Raw genomic sequence first — 23,123 nt, 5'->3', positions numbered from 1 at the left:
GCATGTGCACCAGGCATCTTGATCCGCTTACACACCAGCCAGTTTTCTTTTGCTTGTGGTTTGTTTAGCTGTTTTTCTATTCTTCCTTCCTTCAATCGCACTAATATTATTGTCCTCGATTAGTGTGTGTGTGTGTGTGTGTGTGTGTGTGTGTGTGTGTGTGTGTGTGTGTTATGATAATTTGCCAGTGTGCTCTGGCCGAAATAAATGTAGCTAGACAGGAGCTTTCTCTCTCTCTCTCTCTCTCTCTCTCTCATCTCTCTTTCTCCCTGATCACTTGTTCTTTTTCTCATGCTTTCTTTCTTTCTTTCTCTCTTTCTTCTCTCTTTTTGTTTCTTTCTGCCCTTCAGTTTCTGTTGTCTACTTTTTACTGTCTTTTCTCTCTCTTGTCTATTCTCTACTCTTTCTTTCTCTGTTTTCTGCCCTTTTTCTTTTCTCTACCTTGTCTTTCTTTCTTTCTTTTATTCTTTCTGCCCTTCTGTTCCTGTTCTCTACTCTTTACTCTCTTTTTCTGTCTCTCCTGTCTCTTCTCTATTCTGTATTCTTTCTTTCTCTGTTCTCTGCTCTCTTTTTCCTTTCTCTCCTCTCTTTCTCTTTTCTCTGCGATGTCTTTCTTTTTTCTTCATTCTGTTTCTCATTTCTGTGCTTTATTTCCTTCTTTCTCTATTCCCTGCTCTCTCTTTCTTTTTTTCCATTGTGTTTCTGTTCTCTACTCTGCTTTCTGTTCTCTCCCTCTCTGTGTCCTGCATTCCTCGATAGGCCAGAAAACTTTGCCCCATAGGAGGTAAAATGCAGGTCTTTGTGCCTTAAACACACGCGCACACACACACACACACACACACACACACACACACACACACACACACTCCCTCAGTGATGCAGTAACAGTGCTGCTGCTGAGAGCCTCTCCTATAACATGACCAGGAAAAAGAACTTTCTGTTGCACTTGTTTACATTTGTTTACAGTGTTTGTGTGTCTGTGACTGTTTGTATTCATACATGTCTTTCTATGTGCTGCTCTAACACTCTTATTCAGTCATGCAGATGACAGTACATTTCATGTTTTTTATTAACACAGCAGCATGACAACCACAAGCACCAGTTCAGTTCCTCCCTTGTAGTGCATGTTTGACTTCGGGTTCAGTTTTGATTGCTGAAGAATTGGGCGTTCATGATTAAAGAGTTTTAAGAGCCACAGTGTCTTTGGATGTGTTTTAAACGTCTTAAGTTCAGCGGTCGAGCAAAACGCAAGTCAGCAACCTCTGATCAAACAGCTTCGTCTGGAACACTATCATGATTTCATTGGTGAACATAAAATGTTAGTTCCTTCTTTATGTTGGACAGTAGATAAAACCAGCATCATCTGTTGATATGCTCTCATGTTTGATCTGAGGTTGAGATTGACTGCACTTTCTGAAGCTAGGCGTCCACCCATATATTTTTTTAAGCAGATTTTGACAAATGATGGAATGGGCGAATACTGAATAAAATATCTGAAAGTGTTTGTACAGACATGGCATAGAGTTTTCTCTTTTATGAAGCTAAAGGAGTTGCAGCCTCATTCACATCATTTTTTGTGACATTTCAGTTGCAAACATTAAATTTGACAGCACAGCCTCAGCTAATGATGTCACACAGTAAATGCTAGCAGAAGTTAGATAGAGATAGAAGTCCACAAAGACAACAAAGGTGGAACTTTAATGCTTATTTGCAAAAATATTTTATTTACAAAAGCAGCAACACCCTGAAAACAAATCATCATGAACTGATCTATATAGACAACATTAGCACAAGCAGTGCACTAGATAGTAGGCCACAGTATTTGTTTTTTCTACAAATTTATATGATCATTTGATGGTGGATGAAAAAGCTCCACTTTGACATTCTGAAGATCTCCGTTTAGCCCAATGTCTTCAAAAAAACTCTCTCAAAGAATTGAGAAGATTAATGTAAATGTAGTAGAAGACAAAGGTGGGTAGTAACAAATTACATGTACTCACTCACATGTATTCTAGTAAAATTTGATTTATTTGTACTTTCTTGGGAATTTTAAAGTGATACTTTTACTTCTACTTCATTTTTGTGATGGAACTAAATTAATTTACTCAGTTCCATTTCAGTCATTAATGTTTAGTTGCTAATTTCCTTGAATTTCATTAAGTTACACTAATGACAACATTTATACAGCTTTGCGACTGGTCACCCTTCTGACTTATCAGTTTTATTGTTTTAATTTAGACTGAGTGCACAAAAAGGAGATGAATGGAGCCTAACAGTTCTTGTGCTGACAGGTGATGGATGTACTAAGAAGTTTCACTGAAGTTCTATAAGACACTTAAGTAGTTTTGAAACATGGTACTTTGGTCCTTCTTTTTTTTTTCTGGAAACGTACTTTAATTTTTGAGTTGTCATTTCATTGAATTTATGAGGATTTCTGGGTTTAGGCGCCTTTCCCTGCCCCTGATGCGAACAAAATGCTGAAGCCCATTTATAGATGTTGTGACTTGTATTGCATAGTCATTCTTAAGGTTCTTACCCACTTTCATTTGAAATTCAGGTCAGTAGCTGTAAACTCCTTTGCAAATTCAGTGAACAAATTGTAATGGCTTTCTATTTTGTTGTGCTTGTGTGTTTTGGAACAGTCAGTACTGTCTGGTTGCACAGTACTAATGTACAGTCTATTAGATAAACAAATTCAGATAAGCAAATGTTGTGTGCACACGTGTGTGCTGTGTGTTTTTTGGCACAAAGTGGTCTGTGTTGTCTTTCATATCAATGCAAACACAACTCATAATGACATCGATAAGGAGGGCATGTGAGTGTATGTAGACATGACAAGTGTTTCTGTCTGTGGCAGGGAGTAAATATTCACATGAGCATTCTAAAGATGCACAATGACATCTGAATTGTATTGATATTAGCAGATATTTGCCTATAATATCAATTGAAAATATATCAAAATATCAATGTTGGACATGTTTAGATTTGAGCATTTGAATATTTTTTTTTTAATGTTTAGGTGATGCTGGGTCACTAGTTTTTGCACAGTATTTATTCAAACATGATTCCCCCATAGGCAATGAATAGTGGAATTTGTACAAAACATCATCACACTGCCCCTCAAAGACATTACAGACACATACATACGTGTGTGTGTGTGTGTGTGTGTGTGTGTATGTATATATATATGTGTGTATATATATATATATATATGTGTATATATGTGTATATATATGTATATGTGTATATATATGTATATGTGTATATATATGTATATGTGTATATATATGTATATGTGTATATATATATAGAGAGAGAGAGAGAGAGAGAGAGAGATAACATGGCAATGGTCAAGCAAGACCTTAGCAACCACCTGAAATATCATAGCAATAGCCTAGCAGCAACTTACCTGCTGCCTGAGATTCCAAAGCAGTGGCCTAGCAACACCATAGCAACGCATCAGTTGTGTCTGTTAGGGTGACAGCAGTCTGAACACTATCATGTTTGGTTTTTATGCCACTAGACTGGAAGGAAATGATGTTTAACATGCCACTGGCATATGCCAGTCTCAAATGAAATATGCCAGTAATGAGTAGATTATATGCCAGTCACAAGTGGAGCATGTTTTGTTAATAATATATCTTGTCTAAGTGATCAGTGTAATACACATTTGAGTAGATACAGTATATTTTGCAAACTCTGAAGTATGCTTTGCATACTCAGTTATCTGTAATACGTTCTGTTTAGCAGTATTCGCTGAAGGTCTAACTGCAGACTAATGTGAAATTATAAGGAGTGTTTCAGCATAGACTGCTTTTTAAATGATTTTATTTTTTATTTTTAAGCAATTTATGCAGAAATCCAGATTATTCCTAAGCATTCTCCAACTCTGTCACTTTACATTTGTAGCTCAGTTCTTTTGGCCCAGACCAAAGCAAAAATTGATACATTGTTGCATTTTAGTTCTGGTTCATTTAGCGTTCATACTAGCATATTTGACATTGGACCAAAAGATGTAAACCAAAGTCATATGAACAAAAAAATCAACTGATTGGGCAGATTTTTATGACCTACATTTGGCAACAATAACTGGGAATAATGTCCTATGAACGAAACATGCTGTACTTTGGCTTAACTGAGCTCATGGGTTTTATGTATGTCTTGTGATAAATGTAAAGCAATTAAGCCACGAGAGCCTGTCTGTTACTGTGGTTTTCCCACAGCACAAAGGATAAAATCACTGTGAAAATGCCTCATATGTCTCGCTGCTTTTATTAAATGTCAAATACTTGGCGATTTTATATATAATATGATCACTTATGCATGTATCAAAACAGTACCATAAGTTTGTCTGTTATAAGGTATGTAGAAAGGAGACAGAGGTTCCTTCGGTGTTTGGTGATTTAGACGTCTTTGGTCTGATTTGCGTTCATATTTCCTCCTTATGAGGGCTTGGTCTGCTTGTTTGGTCCACACCAGGGTTTGAACTGCGGAGCAATCAAACCAGGCTTTGATTGAATCGAACCAAACCTGCCAAGTGTGAATACATACTTAAACTATTATCTTATAGTGCGTGTGGGAAACTGTGGCCAGATTTATTATAAATGGTTGCATGCTGTTCGGTCATTTCGACCAGGAAAACATTTATAGTCCGATTGAAAGCATCCTGGGTTTTGTCCAGCCACATGTGTTACCACGCTGGGTCACGTCAGGGCTAATTTGTGGTTGGTGTGTCTGTATATATGTGTGCGTATGTTTCATGTTGTGGTGTTTGATGGGGGCGGCAGACGGAGTTAACCCATCTTGTTACCATGACGGCGCCCTGGTCTTAACTCAGACCAGGCCGTGTGTATATAGGGTCGCCACAGGATGTGGAGCGTGTGTATGTGTGGGTTTATATGCATGTATGTGCATGTGGCTTTCTTTCAAGAAGAATTTGTAACGGAACGTGTGTGAAAATTCAAGTTTGGACGTTTGGCTGAAGCTAAAACTGGTCTCCTCTATTTGGCTGATCTGGATCCTGATGGAATAAAAAAAACAAAAAAACAACAGCAAAAAAAAACTTTTTGGAAAGGTTTCACTTGTTCTGGTCCCACAAAACATGCTGGCTGTGTTAAAAGCGGGAAGTGTATCTATGCCACTCATGGTCGCACTGTCGCGCCTGTACTTGAGTCACTTCCAGTAGGAGTTTCTCAGGGTGCATTTCAGCTGTGGAGCTGCACGAATAAAGGCCCATTTAAAGCTTCACTGTGTGTTCCTGCAGCGCACCATCACAACCAGAGAGCTCTAATGAGAGCTTTATAGAGCTGTAAAGAGCTCTGCCTTTAGGAAGTGGTTTACAAACCAGACCTTTAAAAGATTACTTACACACACACAAAAATGCAGACATATACATACATACATACATACATACACACAGACGTACACATGCCCCCCTGCCCCCCTGCCCCCTGCCCCCCCTGCTTCCTCCTCCTGCCCTCCCTGCTTCCTCCTCCTGCCCTAATGGCTCTCTGCATGCCACCTCTTGTTTTTCCTTAGACCTCAGGTGAACTCTCTCATGCTTGGATGGGACACTTTTTTTCCTCCCAGATGGTTTTCACTTTTTCATGATGCTCGCTTTGTTCATTGTGTCCAATTTGCTTTGGTGTTTCCTGGAATAAAAACTCTTATTTTCTTGCTCTTTCAGGATGACAGGCCGGGAGTTCTTCACTCGTTTTCCTGCCCTCTATCCTTTCCTCCTCAGCCAGCTGGAGGAAGCAGCAAGTTCAGTGGACAGGTGAGAAGTTGCCTAGAGACCTTACCTCAAGGTATTTTCTTTGTTTGTGTGTGAACAAGAGGCTACAATCACGGAGGAACTGAAGCCATTGACTGTTTGTATGATATACACCAATGAGCCAAAACTTCATGTTCACTCACAAATGAGGCAAATAACGTTGGTTATCTTGTAACAATGGCGCTGGAATAAATTAGATGGTAAGCGAACAGTCAGTTCTTGTAGTCAACATGTTGGATGCAGGAAAAATGGGCAAGCCTCAAGACTTGAGGGAATTTTATATGGGCCAAATTGTTATGGCTACATGACTTGGTTGGGAGATCTCAAAAACAACAAGTGTCGTGGGGTACTCCTAGTCAGCAGTGGTGAGTTCCTACCAACAGTAGTCCAAGAAGAAAACCATGATTTGGCAACAGGGTGTTGGCGCCAAAGGCTCATTAATGCGACAGCTATCCCTAACCAACAAAAGGGCAGTACATCGCACCCTGCTGCATGTGGGGCTTTGTACCTGCAGATCAGTCAGCGTGCCCGTGCTAACTCTTTCCATCGTAATAAGCTCCTACAATAAGCATGTGAACATCAGAAATGGACCTTAGAGCAGCAGAAAAAGGTGGCCTTGTCCAGTGAGTCCTGTTTTCTTTTATGTCACGTGTGTGTGTGTGTGTGTGCTGTTCACCAAGGTGCACTGAGGAAAATATTCAAGCTGGTGGAGGGAGTGTGATGCTATTGTCAATGTTCTGCTGGGTCTGTTATTCATGTGAACATCAATTTGACATGTGCCACCTACCTAAACACCATTACAGAGCAGGTACACCTCTTTGAGCAGGACAGTGCACCTTGCCACACTGCACACATTGTTTGGGAATGATCTCGGGAACATGACGAAGAGTTAAAACTCTAAATTCCCCAGATCTTAATCTGAACTGCGGCAGCTCCATCTCACGACTTGCAGGACTGAAAAGATATGCTGCCAACTTCTCAGTGCCAGATATCAAAAGGCACCTTTAGAGGTCTTGTACAGTTCATGCTGTGATGGGTCGGAGTGAAGAACCAAAAGCATGTTAGACAGGTGGTCATGATGTTTTGGCTCGCATAGTATGTACACTCATTGGTTTGAACATGCAACCCCTTTTGCTCGCAAATTGAAAATAATGTTATTGAATTATTGAAAGTAATAACAGTGTTCAGATTAATTATTTTGTGCAGTCATATAGCTATAACAAAATGCAATGCATTTTAAATTGGGAAACAAAATCTTGAGTGTCAAATTTGAGCAAATGAAATGATTGTGAATAATCATGATCAGCTACACAAAAGAATGTGATTGTGTTTAATCATTTTAATCAGTTGACAACCCTAATACATATATTTAATACATATGTAAAAAGTGCGACCTAGTGCTCTAGAGTTACATAAATATAAAGAAACCTGTGAGTGAACGTTGTCACATGAACGTTTTTGAGCCTTTCTGTATATTCTGATATTTACAGGGTTATTCACACCAAGTCTGATTTTCATGGATGAACAAAAGTGAAGTCAAGTTTTTTAATTGGTAAATTTTTAGTCAGAGCCGTCTTAATTTTCTCCGTCGTACAGATGCGTCAAAAATCAGGCTGAACATTCAGAGCTCCGTTGTCATGGTTCCAGTCTAAAGAAATGTGCATGGTGCTGAAGCTCATTAATCAGCTCACAGTACTCACAAACAAAAACAACAAACAACACATCGACTATAAAAGGCAGAGGTTAAAAATAGCAGTAAATAGCGGACAGTAGCCAATAGTGTAATTCCTCAGGTTGTCCTTTTTTGTAGAATGTCTGCTCCCATTGTGTGCACCTATTAGTTGCTGTGATGAAATAAAGATGATAAATTCATTGCTGCAACTACTTCATTCCTCCTCTGTCTTTTTCCCATGTTTTCAGAGTATTAGTATTGGACTTGATGTGAAGGTTGTACTTCGTTGAAACATGCATCTGTTTTTTTTCATCCGAAATAATGGTGTGAATGAATTCCCAAAACTCTTAACCTGCTCAAACGGCATCCAGGTCTTTGTTAGGCCCACACAGACTTGTCAGTGTGGTTTGGAGCACAGTGTGACTTACTGTGAGCTGTAAAAATGAACAAAACTTAACTGCTATGGGCAGGCATTTCAGAAAACAGCAGAGCTCGTATTGCAAAGCAGGACTGATCTTGGATCAGATTCTTCTATATGTATGACTGTTATGTCACAAAAACTCATTCCAAATATACTCCTGAGGTGGTTTGTGAATATAGTTCCATTTTTATAGGTCAGGTCACATCCAGTCGACTACATCTAGGTTAAGTGGAAAAATGTGCAAATTAGATTTTTTTGCTGAACGATTCCTTTAAGAGTTTAGACGGCCCTTCAGGTCACCAACTGGAAATCGGATCCAGAGGAAAACAACAAGCCTTCCTCTTCTCACCCTCCTCCGTTTTCTCTGGGGATTTTTTAAATTAAGCTCTTTTAAGTGCCTTATCAAGCCTCTTTAGGCCTATTAAACATGGCTGGCCACACTGATGGACAGCTTCCTACATCAGATGGCTGTGATAAGGAGACTGCATGTGGGAGTGGAGGCCATGGAGGACCTAGACCACACTCTACCTCGCCGGCTCTGAGGAGCTGTTACTCTCTTATCTTCATTCCCTCCATTTAATTTCTCCACAGATATCTAAACAGCTTCCAAACAGCGCTCACATTGCGAAACAGGCCCTTGAGTCAATATTATCTTAATATGTATCAGATTATTTGAACACATTCACAGTCTGGCTCTCTGTGCCTCTCTCCGAAATTACTGTGACACTTTCCCACGGTCCAGACCAGGCCATCTCCCCCACCAAGCCAATAACACTCCTTAGCACTCATATTTAATAACGCCAGCAAATCATTTGGCTTATGAAAAAGGATGGAAAGTGAGACCGAGGGAGCTTTAAAAGTCATCAGGGTCCCCGTGCCGCCCACTTCGACAGAGCTGGAGAGGAAGCTCATTCGATAGCTGTGGTGGAATTGTGGGTAAAGTAAACTCAGAAATGTACTTTTGGATTGCTGCTTGGATGCTCAGCCTTTCTCCCTCTTGGAAGTTTCTGCGAGAACATATTTGTCTCTGGATGTCTGCTCCAAGCATGCGTATCTCCAACATGTAAACTATTCCTGATGTGATTATGATTTCATAAGCATTGTGTCTGCTAATGAAAAGCTGCTTGTGAGTGATTGGTTTGGGTTGGAGCAGTTGCGTGATGTTTTGTAGCGTTTGAGAAGCTTTTCCATGGGAAATGAACACTGTGAATATACTTGGCGACGCATCAAGAGGGAGATGAAGAGTCCGCAGGGTGCAGTTTAGTGAGAGCTGCTCTAATAGTGTGTCTGTTTGCTTCAGTACACTTCAGTCATCCTGTATATCTTTCCTCTGCTCCCAAAAACGCACGTCTATATTTTTAATCCTCTCTCTCTCTCTCTCTCTCTCTCTGTCTCTCTCTCTCTCTCTCTCTCTGCCTCTCTCTCTCTTTTTCGGTCTGTTTGTTTCGTTTGTTAGTTTCTTTTTTCCTCTGTATCTCTCTCTTTTCTGTTGCTGTTGTATTTCTTTCTTTCTTTCTTTCTTTCGTTTTCTTTTTGTCTCTCTGTTAATGTATTTCTTTTCTCTTTCTCACCCTGTTAGATTTTTAATCTCTCTCTCTCTCTCTCTCTCTCTCTCTCTCTCTCTCTCTCTCTCTCTCTCTCACTGTCTCTTTGTTTCTTTTTGTTTGTTAGTTTCTTTCTTTCTTTCTTTCTTTCTTTCTTTCTTTCTTTTTCTTTTTGTTTCTTTCTGTCTCTATCTCTATTAATGTTTTTTTTCTCTCTCTCTCACACACACACTTCCTTTCTCTCTCTCTCTCTGTCTTTCTTTTTGTTTTAGTTTCCTTTTTCTCTCTTTTCTGTCTTATATCTCTTCTATGTCTCTGTCTTTTCTATTGCTTTTGTATTTTTTCTTTCATTCTTTTTGTTTCTTTGTCTCTATTATTATTTCTTTTCTCTCTCTTTCCTGTATCTATCCCTCTTTTTTCTTTTATTTCATTCTTTCTTCTCTCTCCCTGTGTGTATCTTTTTCCTTCTCATTTTTCTTTCTATCTGTTTTTCTTTCTTTCTCTTTCATCTCTTTCTGTATTTCTCTCTTCTTCTCTTTCCTCTATTCTCCTCTTTTCTGTATTTATCTCTCACACACACTCCCTTTCTCTCTGTCTTCTCTCCTTTTTTTCTTTCCTGTGTCTCTATCTTTTCTGTCATTCTTACTGTCCTTCTCTCTCTCTCTCTCTCTCTCTCTCTCTCTCTCTCTCTCTCTCTCTCTCTCTAAATACATAACTGTGGCCACTTAAGTAGTTTCTCTGCTGTGGGCCTTGCTGGCCTTTGCGCTGTGATTAATGAATGCTAAGGACCTAGCATCATGCTAATAGGCACAGCTGTGTGGTAGCCACGGCAACGCTGTGGAAAAGTCATGGCTCTTCGAGAGTAAAGTGGGCTTCTGGCCCCTCTCTGAGATCTGAGAGAGGTAGTTGCAGTGAGGGTGTGTGGTGAGGAGGACAGGAGGAGGACGTGGATAAATGGAGTGGAAGCAGGCGCTGGCGGCGGGGTGTGAGCTGAACTGTGTGTGTTTGTCTGTTTGAATGAATGATGTGATTATTCCAGAATGACATCGCCAGTACTTTCAAATGTTTGTTCTGGCGCACGTCTCCTCTTTCCACTGCGCCTCAAAGGAGAGAGAAAGACAGAGAGAGAGACAGAGACAGAGAGCAGCAAGCCAGAGATGGAAGTGAGAGAACACCTTCTCTTGCTTCTGACTACATTTGGCTGCTTCACCTCCAGGCCAGGCCTCTTTTGTGCCCTTCAGCATGCAGATGAAAATAGATCTGTACGCAACTTGTGTAAACATTGAATCAGCACTCCCCTCACTTTAGCTCTCTCTCTATGTTTGTCTCTCTGTTTCTCTTTCTCTCTGTTTCTCTCTCTGTTTCTCTTTCTCTCTTTTTCTCTCTCTCTCTCTCTCTCTCTCTCTCTCTCTCTCTCTCTCTCTTTCAGTGACTCCGGACAGGTGAAGCTGCACCCCAGTCTGTTCCTGCTGTTGTTGGTGTTGGGGCGCCTCTACCCGTCACCGATGGACGGATCCTCCACCCCTCTTGGACTGGCCCCATTCATGCCCTTTATTATCAGGTTAGAGTAAACACACACACACACACACACACACACACACACACACACACACACACAACGCCTCCTGTTCCGGAAGTAAACATTGCGATGTTCAGAAATTTTGAATGCACAGTTTCTATTACCATTTACCATATTTGACAAAACTAAAACCATAAATATAATATTTTCCTCCCAATATGTTACATTCAGCGAATAAACACATAAAAATGTGTGTTAAAATGTACAGAAGTGGGATATGTAAAGGATCTGTAAAGCACATTATTTAAAACCCTTTATCTTGGCAATAAGTGTGATTTGCTTGTAAAATCACCAAATACTGTATCATTACAATAGATATAAATAAACATAAGGACAGTAAAAAGTAACAAGAATGTCTGAGCTAGTTTGAAGAACAATGTTTGGTTCCAGATTTCTCTTAGACTCCTCTAAGAGAAATATATATATATATATATGTGTGTATATATATATATATATATATATATATATATATATGTATATATATGTATATGTATGTATGTGTGTGTGTGTGTGTGTATGTATATGTATGTATTTAGCTATCTTCAATACTGAAAGACTGTCATAAAGCAAAGGCTCTTCAAATCTCAGCATCACCAACTCACTTTGCATAAATGTTTATTGGTCTAAAGCTTTTCATGCGAAAGACACTGGACGTTCCAACAGGGAAAAACCAGCACCCACACAGCTCCTGTTTGTACATTTCTCACATTGTCCTGCCAGAACATAGCAAAATATTATTGGAACGTGTTCTCTGAGCACCTGTGGTGGCCTCCAAAAAACAGCTTTAGGCTTATGCGTACACACACACACCAGGCGTATCACTTGGAACACTCTGTACCTCCTGATGGAGAGGAATAGATGTGTTTAGATTTTCAGGGAACAGGACAGCATGGGTTTGGTAAACTACTGTGGCTACTGTGCAGTTAAATTCAGCGGCTAAGACAATTTTCCAAATTGCTAATGCCAAATGTAAGCGGATAGCCACCAAGAAGGCATTATGTAAATGACTGTATGCCTGATGGAAATCAATTATATTTTCAAAGTATGCTTTATATTTTATTACCTTTAGTTGCTTTAGTCAGAGAGCTTGCTACCAGGGGATTCCACTGATTTTTGGAAAAAAAAAAAAACTCGGTATAATCAAATGGTTAAGATGTAAACAACATCTTTTAGAGTGGTTTGATGCGAAATGCTTTGTTCTAGAGAAAGAGAATTGAGTCAGAATTGTTCACAGCGGTGGTAATGGGAACGATAAGGCTAAAGTGTTCAAAGACCTCTAAAACCTGCCTCACAGAAAGTTATTGCACAAATTTGTTAAGAATATCTTGACTGATGCTGAGACATTGTTTAGACAAGGTTTCTGTCTAAAATGTGTTTTTAAAAAAATTCCATGGGGGAAATGGTGGAGAGGTACATCCCTTAAATTTTTTTCCATTTATAAAGCTTTGTTATCACTTCATCAGAATGAATTTATTACTGTCAACAAGTCAGTAACGTTATTTTCATTATGTGATCACAGGGTTGACGTGAGTTAAATAAGAAAACGGAGTGAACGCAATTTCCAGTTTCATCACCGACATGTAGTGAGAGCAGTAGTGGCTGTATATTCCAACTTCTGGATTGTAGCCCCCTTACTCTGAAGGCATCCTCCAGTGCATGTGTTGCTGAAATTACTGATATTGCTGGCAGTAGTGCTGTGTTTTGCTTACTAAATACTCAGTGTTAATAAACCAGTTCACAATGGCAGCAGCTGGAAATAACTGTTTTTATCAAGAGAGACCTACAGTTACAGTCATAGCAATAGTGCACAAGCAGCATGAGCTTCAGACTGTAACTACAAAGAGTCAAAGTAGGAAAATGCGGGAACTACGTAAAAAAAAAAAAGAGTATAATATTGCATTTCAGCCATTGGTCTTATCATATTGAAGGAGAGCCCAGGTCAACACAGGACTGTGTGTTTTCTCAAGCATTGAGGAAGCGTGTGTGTGTGTGTGTTGTGGTTTTGCTGTTTGTGTATATGAATTTTTTGGATTTTTTGAGGAGAGAGTGAGTTTGAGTTGGGCCTGTGTCTGTTTTGTGTGCAAGTGCCAATGTCTGTTTGTGCTTTTGTGTAGTTGTTTGGTTAAAGCTGTTGTGTGTTTTTGGGTGCCTGGAACAGCACAGGGATGCGAGGGAGAGAGGATCAGTCGAGGGCCTTGGGCAGGAATGCAGATAACGTGGAGCAGAGGAGTCCATGCTAATGGAGACCAGTGGCACGCATGGCCCGAAGCCTATAACCAGACAAATAGTAGTTTAAAGTAGTGTATACTTTATCTTTATCACATTAGTCACCTTTGCAGTACTGATATCAGAGCAGATTGCAGTATGCAAATAGAAACAATCACAACCATTTTATTATGTGTTTTAAGCATCTTGACTCATCCAGGTTGCAGCTGGGTGTTTAACAGATGAGTTATCAGGCCAGTCTCTAAACCAAGTCACATTATGTATACGTCAACATGTTTTTAAGGTATTGAAAAGCCTATTGCAGCCGCAGTATGGAGCAGCATAATAGCAGCACTATTATTGTGTCCATATCCTGCAAATACTGTCCAGACAGCCTGTAGAAAAATAGCTCATCATATGATCCGAGTCCTAGTATTAGACTAAGGTGTTATTGGAATTGCTGACCCGAGGGGACCAGACATTGACCACCAGAGAACTCCAGTCACTGACATTGGGTGTCTGCCCACATAATCTTCTGGCCACTGAGAGCACAAGTGATAGATGGACAAGACTTGTTGTCATGCCATTAAAGTATTGCTGGAGAGACCACTGTCATTTTAAAAACAACTAAGATTTAAAAAGTATTATTTTTATTATAAAACTTCACTTAAGGTGACCATCTAAAGGTTTTATTCACATAAACTCTAACAAAGAGTAAACAGAAATATTAATTACAGTGCAATAAAATAAAATAATCCTAATTCTAGTGTAATTCAATTGTTTTTTGTTTGTTGTTGACAATTTGATTGTGCTTAAATTAATGTTAGGGTTACATTTAGCTACTGTTATTATGTGACCTGCTTTATTTTGCTGTGTGTTAAGCAAATATAGAAGATATTGTTTTGATATTTTTCTTTTAAAAAATGGTTAACTTTAAAAAGGGCTGTTTTTATTTGACAAACATTACTTAGGGTGTATATCTTAAAGTATCATGCACAATCTGCACAAACAAACACTGTAAGATCCTTCAGGAAAAAAATACATGACCGACAACATGAGTTATACAAAACTGCAGTTTTCTTAATTCATTTAAGCTCAGTTAAGCTTTTGTAAACAAACAAACAAAAAATAGCCTAGTATGAGACTTATGTGTCATTGGAAGTGCCCTAACATTTTGACTGACCTTAGGGGACCAGACATTGACCCCCAGAGAACACCAGATACTGACCATGGATGTCTGCCAACATAATCTTCTGGCCACCAAGAGCGGCAGTGATGGATGGGCAGGACTTATCGTCATACCATAGAAGGCATTGCTGGAGACACCACTGTCATTTAAAAACTGCTAAGCTACAAAGAGCAATATTTAATTGAAAACATTCCCTGAAGGTGGCCTTCTTGAGTATCATGCCGAGTCACTCTATTACCCCTTACTTTTCAAATTTGCTTAAACAAAAAATAAACAGTACTATCAATCACAGTGCAGCAAAATAAGTGTAATTCCTTTTTCTTAATAATGCAATTATTTGTTCCAAATTAACATTTGGTTACATTAGGCTGCTGTTATCATGTGACTTGCTTAATATTAAGCCAACATGGCAGATATTAATCAATTAAACTTTACTGAAGGTGGTCATTTAAAAGTATCCTGCACAGTCTGCTCAAGCACTCTTTGGGAAGCCAAGATAGCCAGCATGACTTATGCAAAATCAGTTTTTTAATATTCAGTGAACAAACTTTGTTTGCTTTACAGAGTCGTTGATATGAAATCCCAAGTGGTTCCCTAATCCAGTGCCTAAGGTGTTACTATATTATCCCAGGTGGTTGCTAAGATGTTGCAAGGCCTTTGTTATGGTATGCCAAGTGGTTGCTAAGGTGTTGCTAGGCTGTTGCTGTGGTGTCTGTGTTGGTTGCAGATTTGTTGCTAGGCTGTGGCTGTGGTATCCTAGATGGTTGCTAATGTGTGTGTCTGTATGTAATGTCTATGAGGGGCAGTGTGAGGGATGTCCTTAGTGATATCATGTGTGGTACTTAGATCTGAATTTTCTCAATACATCAATTTCCTATGTGGGAAAAAATCGTGTTTACGCAAATGCTGTACGAAAACCATATGTGCGATTGGTTCCAAAGGCCCAAGTGCACCATTCCCTTACAGGCTCTATGATCCTACAAAGTTTTGAGGTTCTAGCTCGAAAACTGCAACCAATGAAAACAGTACAGAAAAGTGTTGAATAATAAAACGTAGAATGGTAAGTCGGCTATGTCAAGCCAACTTAACACGAGCCCATCCTATGACCTAAGTTCTAGTATGAGACTGAGGTGTTATTGGAAGTGCCACACCACTTGGACTGACCTGCGAGGACCAGACATTAACCGCCTGAGAACACCAGACAGTGACCATGGGTATCTGCCCACATAATCTTCTGCCCAGTGATAGATGGGCAAGACTTATTGTCATGCCATAGAAGACATTGCTGGAGAGACTGCTGTCCATATTTGTATGGAGCTGGAAGCTGGACAGACAGTTAGACAGCTGTAATTGCACTGATAAGAGGTTTCAAGACTCTATTAAAGTGCATCAGATGAAGATTTCTGCCCAACATTACTAATGCAGCTGAGGCTACATTAGCTCAGTTATGTTTCTATTACAATTCTACAATTATTCCTATTTTTGCCTAAATGTGGAACAGATGTGTAAACACAACCACAAAAATCTGATCTTTGCAGTTTTTAGCTTTTTTGTTTGCTTCTTGATTGAATATGCATCCGATTTATGGCTGTGTGATTGTAATGAAAACGGTCACATTGGAATTAGTGTCATGTTATTTAACTTCACACTTCAGTGCTCATACGGACGTCACTGGATGTCATCACATGCGTGTTCTTCCAGGCCATGCGCAGATGGTTATGGGTCACTTTACGAACACAAATGTGAACTGCCAAGTCAGAAATATCTAAAATTGAGCAATAAGGCTTGTAACATGATCATAGCCACAGTGTTATTCCAATTAGCAACACTACCATTAGCATTGTTTGGTTGAACTGTACCTTTAAAAGTTAAGGGCTCTGGGTCTGATGGCCTGGCTGGCTGGTTCTCGTCAGTGGAGGTATGCGAGCACATCCACCCAAATGAAGCCCACATGTAGGAGATGTTAAATATAGCCAGGCCCTGGCTGCCTGCGCCCACCTCCTCCCCTCCACAGGCGTGTGTGTACGTGTCTGGGAGATCAGACCCCTTTCTCTTTGGCCCTCAGCTTCAGACCAGCTTTTAGCTCCATGCTGAGGGTGTCTGCACTGTAGCCTGTCATGCTAGGTGAAAGAAGAGACGACCTGAAAGACTGGCGCTGATGCTTTGTGTTCCGGTCCAAGATCTGAAATTGATATGTAACCATTTGCAGTCATTCAGACACTATGATGGTGTTTCTAGAAATGGCTCAACCTTTACCAGTCCTAATGCAGATGTTGAAACCTTGAGTGTTTTGAACTGTAATTCTTGTCTAGTACTTGGCTAGTTATTTGTTATTACATTAATGTTAGATTACATTTGGCTACTGTTATGTGACCTACTTCAATTTACCTTGCACTGCAAGCGGCTGATATTGCAGGCAGATTTGATACAAAATATCAATACTGGCCGATTGCAGGCTGAGTTTGTTGGAGCAAAGGATCCCAGCCTTTTGTAACTCGCAGCCCACATAACTGACTACAAATGTTTGAGGCCCACAAGAAGATTTAACCAACCTGATTGTTTAAAGTGCTTACAAATGTAACACAATAAATGGTGTAGCCTATTGAATTTCAGCCAAGGTTGGATTTTGCAGAGCATACCATACATTTTTATGTATTAACGTCACACACACACAGACCCTAAAGAAGGTCCGGCTCGATGTTTAGGTCTCAAATGCAAAATCAGCACTACACTGATGAAAATATGATGAGTCCTTTTTAAACACACTCACAATAATCAGGGAAGGGGTTTAATCCAGGACGGAGTTTGACATTACCAACCGACATTACAAAATGTTCTTCTGCACATTGTGTGCAATTACACATTTCCACCAGAGAGGTCTCCAAATCCCTATATGGCCAAAACTTAAATATTGTAGCTTTAATTGAAAAACTTCACAGGTAGCTGTCTAAAAGTATCATGATCAGTCTGTTCACACCAATGCTTTTTTTTTTGTACAGTTAAACTTTCGCAGAAAAATAAAGAAATGTATCAGTTAAATTTCAGTTGTAATCAGTGCCATCTGTAGTTGTCACCCTCTGTCTAGGTTGGCCTTGTTAAATGTCCTGAATGTTCTGTTGAGCTGTTCTATACAGTAGATACAGTTGATGCAGTTGCTGGATGAAGTATAGAGGCTTGTCATTATAATTACTTCATAACTAGACTCAGTAGTGTTGAACTCAAGCGGCTGTGCGTTGTATTGTAAAAGGTACCAATTTCTTCTATGTCTTGTAACCAAAGGAGTTACATACCTGGAACACTGTGGAAACTGGCGTTTTTAAGGAAGACTTTTTTTCATGTGCACAGAAACCGTAGTAAGGACATAAATGCATAATACATGTTATGAAAACAGCTGGCTTGAGCTTCTTTATTCACTTTCCCTTAAACTGCATTCCATGGATGTACTGGAACCATTTTGTTTAAAACAGGACATGTTCTAGTGCTCGTTCTGGGAACTGCCTAAATCAATCTGGGCCCTTTCGGGTTCCGTTTTGTTTTGGAGCCGGTGAGGAACAGGGTTGGGGGTGTTTAGCTGACTACAGAGTCATAAGAGGGGGAGACTGAACCACCAGGCCAAATAAGAGCCAGATGGCTGCTCAAGTCGTAATGGGCGCTCAAGACTGAGCGCAAGCCCCCTGGAGATGGCTCGCCTCGGCCGGTTGTGTTTCTAAAATTACACCCTTCCAAACTGTCATTTCCTCTCCAAAGAGTTTTAATGAGACAAATTAGTGTTGATAGGTAGCATATGAGGCCCGAAAAAGGGAGCTAGAGGGAAAGTGTGTTATGTTGTGTTTAATTTCTGGTCAAAAAATGACCATTACATGTGCAAGTTATTAATTTACAAGAGATATTTCTGAAGATATTAGATATGACAGTTCACTTGCATAATGAATTGGAAAGTCAAAGGAAAATAAGTGAAAGGAGGAGGAGTTTCCAAAACTGAAGTTTAAAAAGTGATTAAAAGATACAGAGTAAATCGGGCTCCTAACAATCGTTCAAGACTTGATAGACTACCAAAACTATCCTCATCTTAAACCTCTCATCTCTCGGTCAGATCTTTCAGTTAAGGTCCACTCTTTCTTCATATCTGAAAAAAATTACAGGTGTTTCTTTCCACTGTGAGAAGGCAGCTCTGAACTGTGGAAAAATATCCCTGCAGGTTTCTTTAAAAAACTGAAAGTGGGTCTCCTGGAAAGAATGGAAGCTGTAATAAAGGCAAAGAGTGGGCACACCAAATACTGAAAAAGTGATATTACATTTAGTTCTTGAGGCTTCTGTGTAATTTTCTGCTAAATACATGTTTTCTGTTTTTTTTCCTTGACACTGAAAAATGAATAGCTTGTACTTGATGACTGTTTTGACTGGAAATTATATAAATTCAAGGTCTCTGACTTTTGCCCATTCTTGTAACTCCTTTTCCATCAAGGTTCAGAGACTGTTTGCCTACAGAGTTCTGGAAATATTCAGGACAAGAACTTAAAGTTTCATGGGCATGTTTGTCTTTTCTCTACACCACAAAAATCTTGAAGATTATGTTATGTAATTTAGATGTACGTGACTGGCAAAATGTCTGACTGAGATGTTGTTTGGCATGCAGTGATTCTGTTCAATTGTATGCCAGAAATTGGATTCCAGAGAGAAAAGGTTATATAAAAGCACTGTTTGTCTCAGATCTGGATCACTATGTAGAAATTATCTTGGTGCACTCAAACAGTCGTCCCTATTGACATCCCACAGTGCTAAGCATAGCATCTTAACAAGTGTGTAATTTGCCTTTTGTTAGCCATTTAGCTTAGCTTACTGATGTGTGAACTTGTTGTTTACATCTGAGGTTAAAACACTGCTTTTTTTGCTTTCCGTGTTGGTGGAAAATGCTTGCACTATATATGAGTGTTGGTACCTACAGTGCTTGCTAAATGACGTTTGTATGGCAGGTCTCTCTTGTTCATTCTGTGAAGCTTTGATCAATCGGCATTGACTAAATGTAGTTTGCTATGACCAGTCAGTGACATTCAGTGGGAACTGGAAAGAGGAACTTTGACCAGTGAGTCACAACCAGCATAGGTGGAAAAGGTGGTATAGTTTCTTAGTTGCAAAATAGCTTCTGCAGTGAAAAATAGCCTTATGATGTCTGTATCTCTACTGGAATTTGAAACAAGAAGATCAAAAGATTTTTCTCACTGCACAGCAATATTTCTATCCAATTCAGATACCGACTTCATCAGCGCCTTCAAGATGAGTTATGCTAGGCGCCTTTATACCCCTCTACATGATGCTTGGCATTGGGCATGGTGGACATGGAGGCTCATGTGTGATTGCTCCAGAGCATCCCATTCTGTCGATCAATGTTTTTCAATGGAGATTATGCAAGATAAGCATGCGCAGCTGAACACCTGTGTCCGCAACAAGTGCACATTAAAGTAGTTGATTTCACTAATTAGAAGGGATGTCTGAATACTTTTGGACGGACAATGTAGCTCATTTAATCCAGTGGGTTTTTCTGTTAATGACTGGTCTTGCTGCTGTATTCTTTGTCTCATTAGACTTGTGCCAGTGTAAATCAGGAATCCCATGCCGAAGGCATGTAGACTCATTTTTCCAAAACAGTTTCTGTAACTTGAAAATGATTTGCCTGACCTATTTGTATGGGATGAAGTATCATGTATGATACAGTAAACAACATAATTTTCCCCAAATTTCCAAAAATTGAAAGGCCAGATGTACACATCACTGTTATGTAATGGCCGTCGCACTCAAAAACAATAACAAGGACACACGGCATAGCTGTGTCTGTTAGCAGGTTAGTGTAGCATCGTCAGGTCAATTTAAACAGGACTTCTATTATTGAGGGTGCTCCAGCTTTAGTAAGGTCATTCAAGCCATAGTTATTACTGTCTGACTTAAAGAAACTCCAGCCATTGTAGATTCATACATAACAATCACAAATCTCACCAGTAATCATTTAAATTACACTTACTAATCCAGCTCAGATATACACATCTGTCCTTCTGTTTCTCACTAAACATGCTACTGTGGCTGATTCACTTGCTTCAGCATTTTTTTACATTTCAGTCTGCATTCCTGTCTCTTAGTGATCGATGGAGGCTCCCTTTTTATTTCTCTGGAACCTCTCACAGTTTTCCAAGATTGTGGAGAGCCTTGTTTTGATTTGGTGGTTGTAAACCACTCAACTTGATCAAGCATCTCAAACCCCATGCCCACCCAGTGTTACTGTTCCTCTGTTCCCTCTCTCTCTCTCTCTTTGTGAGAGGAAGGCAGGAAAGGCAGAAAAGGGTGTTATCAGTTTTGCAGTAGGGGAAGTAAGTGGAGGTATGGGGGCAGCGGGCACAGGCTTCCCACCACTCACACAGGCTGCTTTGATTGCGTGGCTTTACACTGGAAAGCCCCTGCGCTCTGGATGTCCTCACAGGGATTTCTCAAGTTCAGTGTAGAACTAAATGTACCCCATCCTCTTCAGAGAAGTGCCACAACAACATTTTTTCATTTACACATTAAAGGAATAGTTCGGTGAAAAATGTAATTCACACAGTTTCTATTTTACACCAAATGTAGTCAATCAGCCAGACATTTTTGGTGTTTAAAGTTTATTTTTGCACTGGAGTTTTGAGGCTAGTGCTGTGTTTACGTGTAAGCAGTAGTCAGATAACGCAACACAGTGCATTGATATTGCGTTGTTTGTAATGGAGCAGTGATAGAAAATTCTGCATCCGCCAATGACAAATGTCCACTGACCACAGCGGTAAATGGAAATGTTGCCAGGGAAAATGGATGATTATTAGAGGAGAGCTTTAGCTATGGCAATTCCTCATTTTAAATAATAACAAAAAAAAAAGTTAGAAGGATGGATCTTTTTATTTTTGTTATACAATACTGAGTTATCTTGGACTGGACATGAATGAGACATTAGGCATCCGTAGTTCCCAAAAAATCAACATCAGGTTTATTTTACTGCCACAGTCAACAGCAAAAGTTGGGAAAATTGAGTCCTTGATGGAACACTCTGCTTACCACTGTGGTCAACGCACTGTAGGCACTGGCGGAATTTTCAGTTGTGGCTCAATAGAAAACCGAATATCCGGTTTTCCATCCATCTACCCCCAACAGGTAAACGCGGCCTCTGTCACAAGTTCCATTTCCCCAGCTTTTGCTGTCAACCTAAGCTGGTGGACAAAGCTGGGTGATTTTTTATTTTTTTTTATTTTTTTCTTTCTGGAAACATGGGTGTTGAATGCTGAGTAGTTGTAGTCCAGGCATACCTGCTCATTGTACATCAACTTCTGAATGATTTTTCAGTTTCTACCTAATTAAATGTTAAGATGTAAACAGTCATTCAGAGTGGTTTGATGTAAAATGCTCAGTTCTAGACTTGAGTTCTAGAGAAACTTGCTGAGTCAGAATTGTTCACAGTGGTGGTGAACCAGACGTCCGCCTCTAATAGCTCCCTCACAGAAAGTTATGATATGAAATACACTTTTAATACACTCGTCTTTTTCTGTCCGCCCATATTTCTTGGCACTTTCATGGAATGAAGCGCTGAAAAGAACGAGAGGAAAGAGCTCAGTCATTTCCTGTGTTTTCGTCTTCAGTTCGGTTCTTTCAGAGTTATGAATACACTTCCTGATGTCTGACGTTGTTTTACGGTAGTTTTATATAAAATTTTGGCCTAAAATGTCTTGTCAATCCATTTTTTTCAGTCTGTTCATGGCGGAGGGGTACATGCAGGGCGTTGTTAGGCAAAATAGTCCCCCAAAAAAAAACAACATTTTTTTCCAGGTTTGTGACTATTTTACCATTGGCAGCGTTACATATAAAAACTTGGACAGTTATTTGGTTTTTGACAGTAAATATAATGGCTGTATTTGTGTAACAGACATTCCGACTGGTTCCTAACACCACCACTGAAAAAATATATACAATGTACAATTTCACACCAACCACTCTGAATGACTGTGTTTACATTGCAGTGACGGAATTGTGCAAAAATTCTCCTTTAAACAAAAGTGCGAAATTTCTCCTTTACATTTACATGGCTTTGTGCTGCCGTCTGCTATGGATTGTTGCCAATTCTGCTATGAGATGTGGAAGGAGGTTTTTTCAATGACCTGTGAATGTAGCATAATGTAGCTAACAAGTAATGGAAGTGTATACCTACCAATTAGCACATTGAGATCTCAAATACTGTATTATGTAATTTTTTCACTGCATGACATACTGTTGTCTGTAAAATGTACAGACACAAATACACACAATATTGAGGCCCCAGATGACTGTTACTACTGTTTTAGCTAAGCAGTATACTATTTATAGGTGTTGTAGTATGTATGACATTGCCAGTTAGTGACTATAAGCTTTCATTACTTGTTTGCTCTATTAGCCTCATAGCACTAGTGCAAAACTGAAGAAGCCAGCTTCAAATACCAAACATGTTTTGGTTAATTGGCTACATTTGGGGTAAATGGAGAATTGTGTCAGTGGCAGATCTCCTGGGCTGGTTGGGGGATGGATGCAACAGCATGGGGGCCCATGGTGCAGGGGGAGTCCATGGTGACCGGATACCCTACAATCTTTATTAGCCTCCTCATAAAGACACTGGCATAATTGTACAGCTGTGACTCACAGAAAGATCCAGTATCTTAACATCATACCTCACCACTTAGCTTCAATCAGCATTACACAGCAC

General features: G+C 39.7%; 1 protein-coding gene across 1 annotated transcript in view; it reads left to right on the top strand.

Moving 5' to 3' along the window:
• thada (THADA armadillo repeat containing) overlaps nucleotides 1-23,123 on the top strand; it is a 108,637-nt gene that overhangs the window by 40,029 nt on the left and 45,485 nt on the right. Inside the window, exons 27-28 of the mRNA XM_036573810.1 lie at nucleotides 5,687-5,776; nucleotides 10,840-10,971. Coding sequence (XP_036429703.1) covers nucleotides 5,687-5,776; nucleotides 10,840-10,971 — 222 coding nt within the window. The remainder of the gene's footprint in view (nucleotides 1-5,686; nucleotides 5,777-10,839; nucleotides 10,972-23,123) is intronic.

Source organism: Colossoma macropomum, unplaced genomic scaffold (assembly GCF_904425465.1).
Source record: "Colossoma macropomum unplaced genomic scaffold, Colossoma_macropomum, whole genome shotgun sequence".
NCBI classification, from domain to species: Eukaryota; Metazoa; Chordata; class Actinopteri; order Characiformes; family Serrasalmidae; genus Colossoma; species Colossoma macropomum.
This window is presented reverse-complemented; position numbering and strand designations above follow the sequence as displayed.